The sequence below is a fragment of the Gymnoscopelus microlampas genome (genome assembly GCF_963454915.1).
Source record: "Gymnoscopelus microlampas genome assembly, chromosome: 20".
In the NCBI taxonomy this organism is placed as follows: Eukaryota; Metazoa; Chordata; class Actinopteri; order Myctophiformes; family Myctophidae; genus Gymnoscopelus; species Gymnoscopelus microlampas.
In genome coordinates this window covers 36,463,600-36,482,153 of record NC_139957.1, presented here as the reverse complement: position 1 = coordinate 36,482,153, position 18,554 = coordinate 36,463,600, and the positions used below count along the sequence as shown (strand labels likewise).

Below are 18,554 nucleotides of genomic sequence, written 5' to 3'. Positions count from 1 at the left end.
GGGAGATAGGAGCGAGAGACATAAAGGGGGAGAATGTGAGTGTGCAGTATCTAGGAGAGAAGGAAAGAGAGAGAGCGGCAAGAATGGGTGAGAGAGAAGAGAAAAGCTCTAATGCTGGCAGTTAGAGGCTGCAGGAGCAGCCTCTAACTGCCAGCGTTAGAGCTTTTTTGTGTGTTCCTTCCACATGGAATGGATTTTTATAGCAATGTCTGCATATGTCAAATAAAGGAAGGACACATTTTTAACACCGTTAATCTATCTACTGTATCTCGTAGTGTGAAACTCAACAAAGGTTCTTTGGGAAAATAATTCTTTGAAAAGTATTTGCTGTTTGAGAACCAAAGCCGGTGCAAAAGCCTAAATACTTAAAATACTATGCGTAGATACATACAAAATAAATAGACGCATGCTTCCAATTCATATATTTAAGGGACTTAAGGGGTTACTATGAATCCATGAGTCTATATGCACACTGTCATTACAACTAGAGGATAAGTGTGGTTAATGTGCTTAAAAATATTTTAGATTTAAGGGTTACAAATATGATAAGATTAGAATTAGGAAATAGGGATTTGGGGGTTAGGTTTAGGGTTAAAGCAGCACTATAATCTTTTTAATGAATAGAATGTAATTTTGTCCAATCTGTATGGTAGAGTATGTTAATGCAATATAACTTATACAATTGGGGTGGTTGTATTTTGTCTCCCTGCTCTTCTATTGAGACATTTAAATCGTGTCAAAGGTCTGGATCTGATACGAATTTTGACCTGATGGTCAAGATTCATTTTATCCCCTGAGCAAGCAGGCTCAATGGTTAAAATGTCAGCACTTGTGCAAGAAACCGGGTTCAGATCCGGCGTAGAGGAGGAAAGTTACATAGTGCAGCTTTAAGGTTATAGGTTGTGGTTAAGGTTAGGATTAGGTTATGTTTGTGGTTAATGTTAGGGTTAGGTTTGGCTAACAGGCTAAGTAGAATTTGTAATTAAAATATATCTTGATGTTCCACAAAGATAGTATAGTCAGACGTGTGTGTGTGTGTGTGTGTGTGTGTGTGTGTGTGTGTGTGTGTGTGTGTGTGCGTGTGTGCGTGTGCGCGCGTGCGTGTGTGCGACAAAAAAAATGTTATTAAGATGGTCGGCTTCTCCTGCAAATTAGCCCTCCAACACAAACAAGAAAGAACAAACAGCAAACAAACAATACGAGCACAACCTCCAGTGTATCGTTCAGTTTGTTTGATCTAGAGTATAGGCATTAGATTTTACATCATCAAACACTGTATCCATTGTGTGCGTGCGTGCGTGCGTGCATATTCTCAGATCCAGGAGAAATGCAGGGAGCAGAGCCCTTATCAACATCACAAAGGCCTTCGATTCAGTCAGCTTCGTTGAATTCTAAACTTGTTGAATTAGCCGTTACTGTATACCTCCCTCCAGCCCTCCTCCAGCTCTCCCTCTGTCCCTCACACCGTCATCATTCTCTCATTCCGTTTTTTCCATGTGCCTCTCGCCTCCTGAGACTGGAAAGGCTGCGTCCTGGAGCCTTATTGGCTACTTGGTTACTAAATGAAGGAAGCGGTGCCCTTGTAGCATGCTGCAAACTGGAATGATGGCTGTTTACAGCCCAGCCAATGGGCAGACAGAGGGGGCGGGGCTTAAGTAATTACAGTTCGTCCCTATTGGTGGTTTGAGTCCATGTACAAAATTTGTACTCCGTAGCATGCTGCGAACTTGAGTTATGGCTGTTTGAAGGCCAGCCAATGGGAAGACAGAGGGGGCGGGGCTTCAGCAATTCATGCTGGTCCCTATTGGTGGTCTAAGTCCACATACCAAATGTGGACTTGGTGGCATGCTGCAAACTGGAGTTATAGCTGTTTAAAATCCCGTGCTCATACGGGCGCTGGGGGTCCCTGGACCCCTCTTTGATAACTTCAGCAATGCATGCTCGTCCCTATTGGTGGTCTAAGTCCACATACCAAATTTGGCCTTGGTGGCATGATGCAAACTGGAGTTATAGATGTTTAAAATCCCGTGCTCATCCGGACACACGGACGGACGGACGGACGGACATACGAACAAAGTCAAGCTTAGAGCGGTTGGCACCGCTAAAAAGGAGTGGGCCAAGGATAGAGCCCTGGAGAACCTCTGGTCAACTAAGTATTTAAGTGCTATTGGCTGACAAAAAGGTTGGCATTTTACTTTTCTGCAAACGACGGATAGGCTGAATGGCAAGTTTCTAAAAACAAAATACATTTTATATCAACATTACTAAATGCAACTCATTGTCAAGTACTACTGTATGTGCAATTTCAAAAATAGATTACAACTGGTTCCCATCGGTATGCAACTCAGACACGGTGCTGAGTCGACAGTGTGGCCATCGCAAGCCTGCTTCTATCTGTGTGCCTGCCTTGTTTGGAACATGATTGTGCCTCCGAACATGAGGACACTTGGCTCATTAATTATTCATAAGTCTTGCCCTGCTAGGAAAAAACAGCCCCATAGTGGAATAAAACACATTCATATTCATCATTTGCATCATTTTATCCCTGTGTAGTTGCCATTGAACATAACACACTGCTTCGTACCAGGCTGCAGGCTGCAGCATTACAGTCTTGCGTCTCCCCAGCATCTAAATCCTTGGTCATTGATTGACTTTGAGGAATTAGTGGTTCAAGCTAATGAAATTCCTCCTCGTCTTGCTTCTCTCCTCGACCACACGGTTGGCCATTTGATGGCTTATCTCTCTCATAGTCTCCTGCTTCCATTGTTGCTTTTCATTTCCTTTTTTCCTTTTCTTTCTTTCTGTCTTTCTTCTCTTGAGCATCTTTTTGTCTTTGTGTGTTTCATTTTCCCTCCACACTTCTTTGTTGGTTTCTGTTAATGTCTCTCTGACACCCACAGTAAGTTTCAAGTGTTTGTCTATAAGGCGGCGGAGATTTAGAGCAGGCCCTGCGCTCCTGGCGCCAATCAGGCAGTCCGTCTCTTCAAGCACTGTAATGGCTGCCGTGAATCAGCCTATGAATGAGACAGGCACCGGGTTCAGCAGCACGCTCAGCGCTTCTCCTGTTTTAACTACTGGTGTGTGTTCCATCGCCCAGAGGCCCATAAAAGTGTAGCAGAGGCCATTTGTGTTGAAATGAGTGTCACAGGCACGTTTTCAGGATAGCCGGGAGCTGAATGATTTGATTCGGTCGTATAGCTACAGAAAGAGGTAACATTCCGTTCGACTGGAGTCGATTCAGTTGATTTAATCACTTCTTACCTGGCGTCCCTATCTTTGGGATGTCATTATAATGTTCACAAATGTTCAATAATCCTAAAAAAAAGAGTAGTTATTTTTGGTATTCGTTGTACGACAAAGTATACAGTGTTTAAAGTGTCTAATCGTCCAGGCTTTGTACCATGGTATCGCAGTTATTGGAATTAAACAGTGTTTAATAAAACACAAATACTGTTGGAAATGGTGATAAGCAAGGCAGTGACCTGACCTTCAATCAGAGAATTAAGGTGATATTAGAATAACAAGCCCATTATTCTTTATTCATTTTGTGTGGCATGGTGGATGGGTTTTAGGGATGTAAAACCTCTAGTGCACCATATGCTCAGGTGAATGAAATGGCTCCGTTTATTCACAGTCAGTGAGTGCGTTTGTTTAACGATTTTCGTTTGATCTTTTTTTTGGCCTGGTACTTTGGTGTGCACTTAGGAATTAAATGACACTGATGCACAACACCCAGCCACCCCCACCCAAACCCACGAATGCACTTACACAGAAGTTCCCCTGAGATGACCCGTATGAGAAGGCGCTGGCAGACTTCTCTAATGCTCTTGTGGTACTGTCAGCATTTGCTTAACTCCTCAATTCACGGTCAAATGGTTTTCTGCTCACACTCGGTGCCGATCAGTGATACCCAACATTCCAACACATATCGGCATTTGCCCATTCCCTCTGTCTCCCAGCACCTATCAAAGCCCCCCCCCCCCCCCATAAATCCTCAAAGCATGCATAGATCATCTGAGATGAAACAGCAGAGATTGATTCAGAGACATCTCCTATAACCCATTAAAACCTTGATTGAATACTTTATTGAAGCCGATTCTACAAATGCCTTCTAAACCAGCAGTTCTTTCAAGATTAAAAAATAAAAAATAAAATAGCATATACAAGCGCGCTGTGAACTTGTATATCTGCTATTTTTGAATAGCCAACGAAACAAATCTAAAATGACATAGATACTTTCCCGGTTTGAATGGGATAAAGAAGCATCTGGAAGAGGCTGGGGTGGGGGTTGGGGGGGGGGGGTGAGGTTGAGGCTAACATGACTTTTGGCGGGTGCTATGAATATTCATACTGCGTCAGAGGTGTTGATGGCGGTGCAGTGAGCGTGGCCTGGTTGTTGGACATGTTGTGTGGAAGGCGGGTGTACAGCGCTGTCCTTTCTACATAGTGGGTATCTGCTCCCAGGTGACTTGACAGGAAGTGTGTGTGTGTGTGTGTGTGTGTGTGTGTGTGTGTGTGTGTGTGTGTGTGTGTGTGTGTGTGTGTGTGTGTGTGTGTGTGTGTGTGTGTGTGTGTGTGTGTGTGTGTGTGTGTGTGTGTGTGTGTGTGTGTGTGTGTGTGTGTGTGTGTGTGTGTGTGTGTGTGTGTGTGGGAGAGATGGGATGTACAAGGGATATATGATGAAAATGCTCATCTGACAAGTCTTTCATTGGTTGGCACAGTGAGGAAGGTCACTGTTGCCTCCTTGGCATAGAATGAACGGTCAAACGTGAACCACATGATGTCACCGGCCTTCCCCTGATGCTCACACACACACACACACACACACACACACACACACACACACACACACACACACACACACACACACACACACACACACACACACACACACACACACGATTTGCAAAGATCATAGGAAGACTTTAGTGCTTAGGGTCATTTTGTTTGAGGCAGGCTTGTTGATGTCCAGTAAATCCTTGGCCTGCAGATGTTTTTGGCATCTGGTGCACTTGAACTCCTGAACTGAGGAGACTGTGCATTGCACCTATCTGCTTGATGTTATTGTGCTTCAAGGCTATGTCGTTTACTGCAGAGTGCCACTATGTCGTTTACTGCAGAGTGCCACTATGTCGTTTACTGCAGAGTGCCAGGAGCTTCTGTCAGCAGCATTGAGCTTTCAAGTGTTAGTGTCCATGCCTGCGACAGTGAGTTGGTACTTGAGCTGGTCTTTAGAGCGTTTCCAGGGTCCACTTCTGTCACGTTTAACTTGACACAGCTCACTGCAGAAGACCATGTCCTGTCCTGTGCAGCTGACAAAGTGGCAGGGTGGATTATCTGCTAGGTATATGAGCTCTCTCCAGGACTTTGTCGCTGGTGATGTGGTCCTAGCAATCTAATATTGCTAGGACCACAATCTAAAAATCTTGTTGCTGACAACACAAGCAAGAACGGGGCGGGGTGATATCATTGGCTGGGGAAAAACTCTGCACTGAGATGTCTTTGTCGATGCTGACGGATGGTGGGTTTGTACTGTACACTCTGTGGTGGCTGGCAGTGTACTCCAGTTTTCCTGAGGCTTAAGCCTTATGGTAAGACCACACGTCTTGGCGGCTGTGGAGGAAGCATCTCACAATGAGCTGCAGTGCCTACATGTGCTATAGGACAGTGGTCTGGTTATTATCAAGTCTGAACAGCAAAAGAATATAAAATATTTAACAGATTATTGCGAATCAGATTTGAAACTTCATTCCTAGGTGGTTTGAAATGTGAGTCAAATCTGATTTCTAAAGCTGCGTCTCACTCGGACACTGAAGCCTGATTCATACTTCATTGTATGGCAGTGTTGCTTGCTGAAAATAACCACTTCATGTGGCATCACGATCGCCAGCTTGTAGATCTGTTGTTTTTGTCAGAGCGGCACGTATACGTTGTTGTTTAACCACAGCGACCAACACAGATCAGGTCAATGATGTCTGAAAACACAAATCTGATCTGTGGACAGTCAGTCCCAAAGATCAGATTTGAGAAACAAATTGGATTTGCCTGCAGTCTGAAGAAAGCCTTGGTCTTTGCTGGCAGACCTTTCCCAGATGACCTGAGAGATCTGGATGGTTCACGATATCGTACAAGATCAGAAATGTATTTTGGCCCTAAACCATTTAAAGCTTTACAGCAGTTGTATTTTGAAATCAATTCTTTGACACACAGGGAGCCAGTTTAACCCTTTAAGACCGGGAACGCATCAGTTTCATTTTAAGATTTCTTGGGCTATTCAAAAATAGCAGATATACAAGCTCATAGCGCGGCACCAAGTGCCACGCTATGAGCTTGTAGATCTGCTATTTTCTTTTAATCTTGAAAATGTGTGCAAATCTTTGAATATATATTTTTTTAAGCAAACATCTTTTACAACTTCTTGGGGATCCCTGGAACAAAATGTTTTGAGATGGGGGTCCACGGCCAAATACATATCCTTTTGGGTGGTCCTTGGCATTGACATTGAATATTTGAGAACCACTGATTTTATAGCAACATACGTTTTTTTCAAAAAAACTATTAGGATTTAGAATACATTTGTAGAATCCCCAGAAGCAAAGATTTGAGTTACAAATGTTTGCTTCAAAAAAATATATATAAAGATTTGCATGACAAATTCAAGATTTCTCCAAAAAATAGAAGATCTAGAATAAATCTCATAGCTATATGAGCTTGTAGATCTGCTATTTTTGAATAGCTAAAGAAATCTAAAATGACAGAGATGCGTTCCCGGCTTGAATGGGTTAAGGATTTAAGAACTGGGGTGATATGCTCCATTCTTGGGAGTAGAGGCAGCAGGTGACCGTCATTCTATTCTTGGCAGAGCTCCGTTTGATCTGTTCCAGTGTCACCGGGATGCTGTCACCTCCATGTCTGCTGCCTGCCACACATTTGGGGTCTCCCGACCTTCACCCTCACTCACACCGCAGCTGGCACAGCTGCGGTGTGAGTGAGACTGGCAAATACAGCTGGCAAATACAACACGAGCCAAGCACACACGCCCACCAGTGGAAGAAGTTCTCACATTTTGTACTAAAGTGAAAGTACCAATGAAAAAACACAATGTAGAAATACACTGTTACAAATAAAAGTCCGGTATTAAAAATGTACTTGGCCGATCTGACTCATATGTTCTGGTCATGTCCAAGCCTGACGGAATACTGGAGATCTTTCTTTGATGTTATTTCCGAAATATTAGCACTAAATGTGGATCCATCACCTTACATTGCTATCTTTGGTGTCCCTGAAGAGGGGACCTGAATGAACACCAGACAAAAGAATATAATTTCATTTGCTTCTTTAATTGCTCGTCGTCGAATCCTCCTCCTATGGAAAAACCACTTACCTCGTTCAAACGCATCCTGGCTGTGCGATTTAATGTCATTTTTGAAACTTGAAAAGATTAAATTTGCTGTCCGTGGCTCGGTTGAAAACTTTTATAAACACTGGCAGTCTCTCTTTGCTTCTGTTCTTAATGCTTTCTTTTTCGTTTTCCCTTTTCTTCTCTTATAGTTTTAAGGGATGGGCAGGTGGGTGGGAAGGTAGGGAGAGGGTATTTGGAAGCAGGGGGATAGCCGAAAGGGACGTTTTAAAAAAATAGAAAACCCACAAGAAAGCACTGACCTTGGAACCGCTGGTAAACCTACCGGTAAATGTAATTATCATGTGAAGTGTTATTGCAAAAATGTGGAATACAATTTTAATATAAAAAAAATGGACTTGGAAACACTGAAAATGAAAAGCAACAATGGAAGCAGGAGACTATGAGAGAGATAAGCCATCAAAATACCTCAAAAGTGCACTTAAATACACAGTACTTGAGTAAATGTACTTAGTTACTTTACACCACTGCATCTAAGAGGGGAACCATAACCACTTAAGCCCTATATAATTTGTTGTACGACGAATAGCGAATATATATGATGTACAAACGATGCGATGCATTGTCAACTTATAGATCATCCATTTTCACAACTTTTGAACATGTTTGAATGCCCCCAAAAACACAAAACATACACACGTTCTTGCCCCATGTGAGGGTCACAGCAGTAATTCACTCACTAACTGCATCCTTTGCCCTCAAGGTCAAGAACAAGCTAAGACCATAGCTTTATCAAGTTCAAATTGTACTGCAGAATGAACCTGACTAGCACAAGTTTGACTGTTTATACAGTATAATCCAATGGGAGGAACGGAGAGAACCCTCACACACTACTTAAAGTTGCACTATCTTTGTGCACAGTTGCCACAGCAGTAATTCCCATTAGGGAGAAAGAGCTGAGAAGTGTGTGAACAGGTAGTGCAGGTCTATACTTATGTAAAGAAATGCACCAATGTACCACATCTTCTCAAATTGCGGATATGTTTCGAAATGAGGAGGGGGAGCTTCAAAGACAGTATATACAGTAGGGCTAGTTCTGACTCTAGTCTAGAATGTGCCAATTCTTTAAAATTGTCGATCTCAAGATCCACATGGGAACGGCATGACTTCAATGTGGATCTGGGACTTCACAGCCTGATCCAAGCCCCATTAACTTTGTTTATAAAATCTTAACGTAATTACAATATGTATACGACAGAGAACTTGCCACAAAGTTCAGCACGTTTTCTATATATAGAACTTCAATTGGATTACTAGGTTTCCACTTTTGTGACAAGATTATGATTTTAAATGATAAAATGATAAAATAATAATTGCCAACCCCAACCGTGGGGAGCCTCATGAGGGAACCTGAGGTATTTATATGATTTTGGCTACCATGCTTCGTGCCAGAGGTTTCCAGCTGTCGTTCAAACTAATTTGCATTCATTTGGGCGACTAAAAAGGCTTTGCTTTCTGCCATAAGAAGCTTTTCCCCATTTTCCCGCATCTTATAATCACAAAGCAGCAAGTGAACTCTGAATCCGGAGGAGCGGTAATGAGATTACAAGCGGCAACTCAATCATCCGAGCAGTGGCTCCACATGTGAGCAGAGAGAGAGGAGAGGAAATGGCTAAAGATGCAGGACGGTGGTATGCCAATCAACGTTCTCCAGGTAAACACAAGGACAGAGTGGCTTCATGAGAACTGAGGAGCAATCTTCACCCACAGTTACATCACCACCACCACCATCATCATCATCACCACCACCATCATAATCATAATCATCATCATCATGTGCTGTATACCTGCACCACAGTCAAAGCATTAACCCGTTGAGACCTGAAGCCGATTCTAGATGTCTCCTAAATCTCAACAGTTTTCTGAAAAACGTATGTTTCTATATCAGTGGTGCTCAATCTTTTTCATGTACCCCCAAGGACCCCCAAAATTATATGAATTTGGCCGCGGACCCCCATCAAAATATTTTGTTCCAGGGACCCCCAGAAGCAAAGATTTGAGTAAAAAATGTTCGCTTTAAAAATATATATATTCAAAAATTTGCACATATTTTCACAATTTTTCAAAAATAGCAGATCTACAAGCTCGTAGCGCGGCACTCGGTGCCGCGCTATGAGCTTGTATATCTGCTATTTTTGAATAGCCCAAAGTGTAAAATAATGCTTTTTAGCTCAAATCTAAAAATGACACAGTTCCCTTAATGGGTTAAAATGCCACCAATCTCTCTCCTCTCCTCTCCTCTCCTCTCCACCCACACCCAATAATATCTGCAAATCCTCTTGGTCACGCGGCGTTGACCTCTTTGTGACCTTGTCTGAGCTGATAATCCAAACTCATTTTGAACACCTCAAAAGTTGCCGGAAGCTTCCATCGCATGGTGACGGGGAAATATTGGCATGTTTGAAATATTCATGGCAGGTTGTTTTGCTTGCTTTTTTCCTCACTGTGTGCAAAAATATGATTTTGCTAAACCATGTTCTGGATTTTAACAAATGTTTGGCCGTCTATTTTCTTCCCACGACGCATTGTCAGGCTAAACTTTCTGTCTTTGTGTCTGAAACTGATCATGTAGCTCCGTGCCTCAACAAATCATACTTTAATTCACACAAAATGGGCCATCTGTCTGTTAACCAGGGACTTGGACTTTGTTTGTTATACATTTTGAGATTTTTCATAGATTTAGCTTTTCTGGTAGAAAATTGTTATTTATTAATTCACACAAAATGGGCCATCTGTCTGTGAACCAGGGACTTGGACCTCTGTGCCAGGGATTTTTGTTTGTTTGTTATACTTTTTGAGATTCTTCATAGATTTTGCTTTTCTGGTAGAAAATGGTTACATCTGAAAACCTTTCATTTTAGGTGTTCACACTGGCAGCCCAAATCCGATTTTTGGCCAGTAGGCTACATGTATTTGGAATCAGATTGGTGTTTATCAAGTCTGAACTGCAAAAGAACACATGGAAATAGATTTAGCAAATCAGTGCGTGCAAATCAGATTTGATCTGAAATACAGACAGACAGTAGGCCTACCCAGCTGGTTTGAAATGTGATTCAAATCATTCTAAAGATGACAGTTGCCGCTTGCCGAAAGTAGCCGATCTATAAGCTCACGTGTGTGACACGTGTGGGCTTGAAGATCTGTTATTTTCAAAGATGTCTGAATACACAAATCCGTTCTGATCATTTGCAAATGTGTGCTGTCAGTCCTAAAGATCCTAAACCTGCAACCTGAACAAAGCCAGTGTTGTGTGATCCTGTACTCTGGCAGTGGTTCTCAACCTGTGGGTCGGGACCCAGATGACAGTGAAGTGACAATTTAAGGACTTTTAAAACCTTTTTAATACCTAAAAACAATTACTGCATCAAAAGTAATCAACAAATTACAGTTTACTATAAAAACTGCCAGGGTAATTTAATTAAATGGTTCAATTGTGATATTATCAAACATATCAGAAGGTGTACGTTTCCCAAAAGGAAATGCACGTACAGTATGCAGAAAATGCATTATTCCTGATTCAGTCTGACCACTGACCAGAAGCCAACACATTCTCACCGACCATAAAACTGAATGACCAGAGGGGAGATTTCAAAAGCAGAGGGACGGATCCTGCAGCAGATCGACTCCTACACACACACATGCGCGCGCACACATACAGGCATGCACGCGTATACTCAAGCGTAAATGCACGGCCATCCACACACATACAGTATAGGTGGATATACAAACAGTGGTGCCACTGGGGTGAAAGAGGTTACACTACATTGTCCATAAAAGATTTATTTGTGATTATCCGCTTGATCTGCGTTTAATGTAGATGACTATAAGGTAAGGCCAATTTCCAAAAGCAAATTACTCGCTTGGGTTGAGTCCTTTATGTGTTTGCTGAGTGCTGGATTTAAAGACCATTAATATTCTGTTGGCCCAGGACTTTAAGAGATCTCTCTCTTACAATTCCCCCTGTTTGGAACCTGTCGACAATTCAGCAGCTTGTTTTTGTGCTGCCTTGCGTAAAGCATCCAGTAGTATTATTTCAAACATACTCCTGCTGGTTTAGAAAGCATTGGATGATTTAAGGCAGGGGTCTTCAAGAGGGGGTCCGGGACCCCTAGGGGGTCCTCAGAGTTACTATAGGAGGGACGCCAAATCCTTGTGTGATAGGAACTTTTTGTTTTTACATTAAGCACTTGAACCCTAGCATCCCTATTCTGAGGGGAACATTTGCCAAAGATAGCTGATCTACCAGCTCACAACGCCTTGCAGCGCGAGGCGTTGTGAGCTTGTAGATCGGCTATTTATGGCAAAGAGTTTTGGTGTGGAGGGAAGAAAGAGCAGACCAAGTACAGAGCCAACGGTCAAGTTTACTAAGTATCAAGGGTTTAAGTGGTTAAATGTCTGAAAATACACATTAACATGAATCCAACATATTAATAGAAAAGTCAACAAACCAAAAATACATACATTTACTCAACACTGCTGCTGTCAAACAAGTCTATGAAGCTATCTATGAAATCTATGAAACAGTTCTGCAACACAATTTAGGGTCCCTGCTTCGTCTCTCTCAGCTAAGGGGTCCTTGGCCTGTAAAACGTTGAAGACCCCTGGTTTAAGGCCAAAATACATTTCTGATCTTGTGCTGTACATCATGAGGACGTCCAGACCTCTCGGGTCATCTGTCTGCTTTCTGAACCCAGAGTCTCAGAACTAAACGTGTGGAGAAGCAGCGTTCAGTTTTTATGCACCACATAAATTTATCTGCAACAAACTTCCAGAAAACTGCAGTCTGCTACGACTCACAGTTTGGATAAATCAAAGCAGAAGACTTTTGTGTTTGTCCCTGCCTTTTATTGAGGCGTTTCATTCCTGTGCTGCACTTAGATGACAGTGAAGTGACAATTTAAGGACTTTTAAGACCTTTTTAATACGAAAAGAAAAGAAAGAAAGAAAGAAAGAAAAACCCTGATGCCCTCCTCCAAAACAAGAGTTATCTCTCCCTAAAAAAAAAAAACTTTCAGGGCGCGGTCACACCAAAGTTTAATTCTACCTATGAGGGTGGATTCTGCCAATGCTTTGCAATTGGAATGCCGTGGTTCGATGGTCTTGCGCATCTTTCCGTGTGTCGCACACACCTTGCATTTATGCATTCTATACGCCATGTCTATTTGAAGCAGATAAATGCTTGAGACAGATGCTGCCTTTCCCCCTCTGTCCAATCGGGTGAGTCAAAGGACCATCCCAAGGAGCTTGTTAAACTGGTTCTGTGTCACTCTAAAATATAATCTGAACCGTCCATCATCAAAGCGAAGCTCTTCGACCAGTCGCCAGTAATCAGCTTCTTGTTTCCTATTTCGGATAGTCTCATGAACTCAAACTCTTTTTATTTTATTTATTTTTTTTAGCTTGTTGCATCTCCCCTTCCAATAAAGCAAGGGCAAGTGCCTTCCACCTGTCCATTATAGACACTACACCTGAGATCTAGTTTGATAAATGGTAAATGGTGCATTTATATAGCGCTTCTATCCGAAGCGCTTTACATTGATTGTGCCATTAACCCATTCACACACATTCATACACTGATGGCGGAGGAAACCATGCAAGGCACCAACCTGTTCACCGGGAGCAATTAGGGGTTCAGCGTCTTGCTCAAGGACACTTCGACACTAACTCTAGTTGAGCGCCCCAGCCCGGGATCAAACTGGGAACCTTGCGGTTTTCCAGTTCACTCTACCCGGCCACTCTACCCCTGAGCCACTGCCGCCCCACGCCCCATAACCGATATACCGATATTGTCCAACTCTTAATTACCGATACCGATATCAACCGATACCGATATATGCAGGGATTATTGTGATTAGGGTAAGCTCAAATTTCATATCACACACACCATATACAGTAAGAACTCCTGTAACTTATTTATAAAGCAAAAAAAAAAAAAAATGTTATTTATTTATTTTCAAAAACCGATACCGATATTTTCCCGATATCAATTTTTATGCTAATATCGGCCGATAATATCGGGAGGCCGATAATATCGGACATCCCTAGCGGCCGCCTAATAAAGTTGGATAAAGTCGCAACGTAACCGGGCTACAGACAAAACGAGTGCAAGTCTACGGGCTACGGGGAGGGAGGGGCTTTAAAGCCAGTGACAGAATCCGAGCTGTGGCGGTTGCCTGGCAAACGTCAAGACAGAAGCCATGGACTTTGTCAATGTCAGATTCATGACGCCTCATTTAGCTTAACTGAACTTTAATTCAATTAGTTGTCTCATTTAACATTGTAATAAACTACAAAAGTATTCCCTATGATTCCCCTCCAAGAAAAAGGAAAATCCTCTCAGGCCTCCATATCGTCTCCATGCACTCTGATCTTGTGCTTTAAATCATTCCCCCCAAATACGTTCACTATTAGGGAGTGGTCACATCAAACTTTAATTCTGCCTATACGGGCGGATTCTGCAAATGTTTTTCAATGGGAACGGAGCATTGTTTTTGCGGAAAAATCGGCGAATGGTAACAAACCATTGGCAGAACCCGCCCGCAAAGGCAGAATTAAAGTTTTGTGTGACCGGTGATTTCCTGAGTTTAAGTTCCTCCCTGGAATTGTCTGAAAAGTTCCAGGACATTTTCCAGGAACCCTTTGCAACCCTAGTAGTCATGATACAAGGAACCCTGGGGGGAACTGAAATGGTTGTAAAACCTGCGGTTCAAGAGTTATACGCCAAAATGTAAAGCGGCCTTGTATAGCATGTATAGCAAATGTGGGGTGGATTGTCTTCCTTGGCCTGCTGGGAGTGTGCATGCAAAGTTTGATACCAATTAAATATACGGGCGGACGGGCGGATGGGTGGACGGACGGACGGACGGACGGACGGGCAGGCAGGCAGACAGGCGGGCGAAAACATACAGTAATCTCCACTGCCTGGCCTTCCAGCCTGACAAAAATATTTCTGCCACTGCAGTTGTTTTTATCCCACGATGTTGTAACCCATTTTTCACCCAGTGCCAATGCCTAAGCTTGTAATCCTGGGCGCCACTCTCCCTCTGCCGGCCTGGGGAGAGCCCCAAACTGAGCTCATGCTTCCTTCAACGCATATGAGGAGTGAGCAAGCCGCTTCTTATCACCTGACAGGGGGTAGTTTCCCCGGTAGGACGTAGCGCATGGAAGGAACACGTTCCTTTCCCCTCCATCAGGCGCCCCGGCTGACCAGGGGGAGGCAGTATAGAGACCAGGATTACTGCATGTTTTTTGTGAGGGTACCTACCCTGCCACTGCAGTTGTGCAATTGAGTCCCCTTTCCAGTTACTCCAACAGTTAAGCCAGTGCAGAGAACTGAGAAGATCCTAGAATCACAACATGTTACGGCTAATTTCAGCAAAGAGATTTGGTTTATACAGTGGGAAAAGGGAGGTGGGCCTTGCCTTGTATAGACCCTTGTGGGACTCCGATGAAGTATAGGGTTTAAGTGGTTAAGAAAAATGTACTGTAATGGCAAATCTGTCGATGATCCAAACATTGTGAACACTGTAAGCCTTAATGGCTTAAAATAATGCTTGGTGGGTTTGGTGGGTGTAAAGTGGACTAGTAATTAAACTATACTAAAAAACTCCAATGCACTCAATTGCCAGAGTTCCAAATGAAAAAAGCCTTTATTATTTTGGCTGTTATATTGGCAGTCCCATGGCATATCAGAAGCAACTGGGTTCTTCATCATCTAATGAAGAACTCTGAAGATTTATGTCTTTTGGAGTTTAATTACTTTGTTTCTTGAAAAATTGGAAGAACCCTCACTGCTAAATTGTTCATTTTAACTGAACACTGAGGATTTGTTTACAGGATTTTTTTTCCAAATAAGCCACGTGGTCTTTATAATCTTTGGTTTGGGTATTAAGAAAAAAAAAGTGATCCCAATGAAAATGCATGTTTTGTGTGTTTGTTTACTTGTTTGTTACAAATATAATGTTTAGTGAAAGTTCTGCATAAAAAGAAAACATAGACACTAAACATTTTTTTTATTTACTCTTCCTTTTTGTTCTTGTCTGTTTTCAGGACACATCCTTCACTGGTATATAGCCTACAAGCAAACGATGTAAACGTGTAGCCTACACAAGCCCGCGTGTATCAACGTGCAATGAATCCCCGGGTTGCAGCATAGCAGTCTCCTACACCCTTGACTCTGAAACACGTCAACGGCAGCCGCAGCATATGGTGTGAAGCGAGGTGAACGGCTGGCTACACGTTGTGGCAAACACAGGGACACACAGAACATAGTTCTTGGTGACACAGGGGACTTCGTGGTGTCGCCTGACTTTGGACTGGCGCGCCCTGACATCCTAGCTGGGACAGCGCTCTCTCTCTCTCTCTCTCTCTCTCTCTCTCTCTCTCTCTCTCTCTCTCTCTCTCACACACACACAAAGTCCGCAGCCCTCGAAGTTCTCGCTCGCAACCAGTGAGAGAGAGAGGCAGTTTAAAGTGCAGGTAAGCTTGTTCGGTTCTTTCTTCACCAACAGCTTGCACGCACGTTAGTTAACCCCGTTTGGAACCGCACTATCGTGGAGAGCGACGTTCCAAACGGGGCTATACTTGTACGTGTGTTAATGTGCAGTTATAATAGTGATTGTATGATGTGGACGGTCACATGAGTGGTAAAGTCAAAGAGATGTGTTCTCCTCAAAGCAGTTCAAAGCTGCGCCTGCTGACATTATTTATGAGATGAATCTTTGCTCATCTTGCAACTGTTTGCGTGGGCTCTCTAGTCTCTAGCCTATACTCTTGCATATTTAATCTACGAGTGGGCAGCAGCTAGCCTAATAATGCGGAGAACTAACGGATGAGAGACTGGCGTTGAGTCAAAGCAGCCTGTAGCTAGGCTACACTCGGAGGGCTTTCAGGACAACTTGACCCGTCGTCGTTGTGTTGTGTTTGGATTAGGCTATATACCCAAAATATTGTGATTATGTATATTTTAAGCCGTATGGCTTCTTGTTTAGAGGAGCTACAGCATGTAGCCTTTGCAATGAACTGAGCTTTGTGATGGAAGGTGAATGGACTGGGCTCGCGAAAGATGCAATGCGATTGATTGATGGAATACTTTATTAACAGTTTGCCAACAAAAAAAAGCACAGAAGTTGCTAAAAGTTGCCTATAATTTAAGGCCAAAGGCATTTAAAATGAACAAAGAACCCGTTTTCGCCGTGCCATGCAGAAATAACAGACAATTGGCATCACAGGCCTCCAAGGAAAAAAAGACATTCCACTTTTTCTTGACTATAACCAACGGTAGGCTACTGTAGAATTGTGGAGCCAGGTGGGCTGTGCCTGGTGGAATGGTAACCGGAAGACTCGCCCCAATTTTCGCGGACCAGCGGTTCTTGTATGCTTGTATTTGTTTTACCGAGGATAAGGTTAGAAATAAGTTAGGCTTAAGGCATAGTTTTACTGAGGTTAAGTTTAGGAATAAGGTTGGTTTTGGCACTGTTTTACTGAGGTTATGTTTGCCCGGGGGGTGGCTGTGTTTTGGGACGAGCGTTTTGGTATTCGGTGGAATATGCTATGAATGAATGGGTTGTTTTGAAGCTTCAAACCTGGGCAAGTCTCAGTGGGCAGTAGGAAAAAAAGCTAGAGACACTCAGACACACAGAACGAGCACGTCTCACATGCCATCTGCAGCCGTTTAGAGTCATTGAGCAGCAGCCCTTGGTGGCACAGATGGGGTTGGAGTGATTTCGCGGCTGCAGCTCGGCTCGTGGACCGAGCTGCACACAAAGCTTCAGACTGTGCCCGCACACCCGGCTGTCTGCAGCCGAGGAAGAGAGCAGCGCTCCGGGGAACAGCAGACGGACATGACGCCCGTCGCACCTTAAAGGCTACTGTTGAATGTCGCTGTCCCAGGTGCTGAAAAGCCTCCGTACCACCACCAGTAGAGCAGGCGATCTGCGGCAAGAAGCGTGCAGAGACCGTTATAGCTGTAGCCGAGCCGTCGTGTTGTTCATCATTCGAGACAATACGCACGAACTGACGTGCATGCCGAACGACACCAAGGGGGTTAACATAGCCCTGGTCAGAGTCAATGGGCTCGCACGTCTCCCGAATGTTAGAAAGATGGAGAGATTTTTCATTCCAACCGCACCGCTGCTCATCCTCGGCTGTCTCTGTGTCTCAGGAGTCACAGCGGGTAAGTTTATGTGCAATTTGAATATAATCCAAATTTATTTGAGCGTATAGCAACCCTCTTTCCAGGCATTGTCTTCAATGGGCATTTATAGCTACAAATAAGACACAAAACGTCAGAACGATGCGTTGGTAAGTCATGCAAAAAGGAAGGGAGAAAGTGGACATGTTTTGTGTGCTTATTGTATCTGAAATGATGTATTCTCTACACTGTGAGACATTGCGTAGCCTGTCTGTGTTGTGTTTGTGGAAAGGCTGACTGTGTTTGCTTTGTGTCACTTGGTCAAGCACAATTTCACCAGAATCAGGCGTTTCAGTCTATGTGCAGTAGATCACATTGCAATCGTTTCAAACTGTTGGCTATTGTTTGGCATGCATGCACACACACAATGCTTAGATTAAATATTTGGGGTGTGTGTGTGGGTGTGGTGTGGGGGGGGGGGGGGGGGGTAGGGGGGGTGAAAGAGAGCGTAAGAGAAAGATGGAGAGAGACTATCATCTGATGGAATGTAAAGCTAACATGTGAGTGTGTGTGTGTGTGTGTGTGTGTGTGTGTGTGTGTGTGTGTGCGTGTGCGTGTGCGTGTGCGTGTGCAGTGCGCACGTGTGTGGCATGTGCGGTTCGATCGAAGCTGAGCTGACCTTTGAATCTCAATCCAGTCAGGTACAGTACACACCGCTGCACACGGAGGGGAGGCAGCAATCACGTATTCCCAATTAATTTGCAACTCAAACAACTTTGTCTTTTATATAGAAACACATCTCAAAACATAAAAAAGACACAAAATAAAACTCTAAATAAAGAGCGAAGAATATCTACACTTAAAGCATGACGATACACTCCACCAGTAACATAGGCACAGTAAAATAAGGGTCCATTTGGTTCAATTTGTACACTCTTCACAGTTAAATTAAAAGTGCATTTTACTGTGTAGGCCTACATTCATTCTCACTCCCAACACGTC

At 43.3% G+C, this 18,554-nt stretch overlaps 1 protein-coding gene across 1 annotated transcript in view; it reads left to right on the top strand.

Annotated features, from left to right (window-relative positions):
* Positions 1-17,521: 17,521 nt before the first annotated feature.
* The window catches only part of fndc5a (fibronectin type III domain containing 5a), a gene marked incomplete at both ends in the record, with an annotated part of 78,558 nt that continues 77,525 nt past the window's right edge, over positions 17,522-18,554 (top strand). Inside the window, one exon of the mRNA XM_084044953.1 lies at positions 17,522-17,594. Coding sequence (XP_083901079.1) covers positions 17,522-17,594 — 73 coding nt within the window. The remainder of the gene's footprint in view (positions 17,595-18,554) is intronic.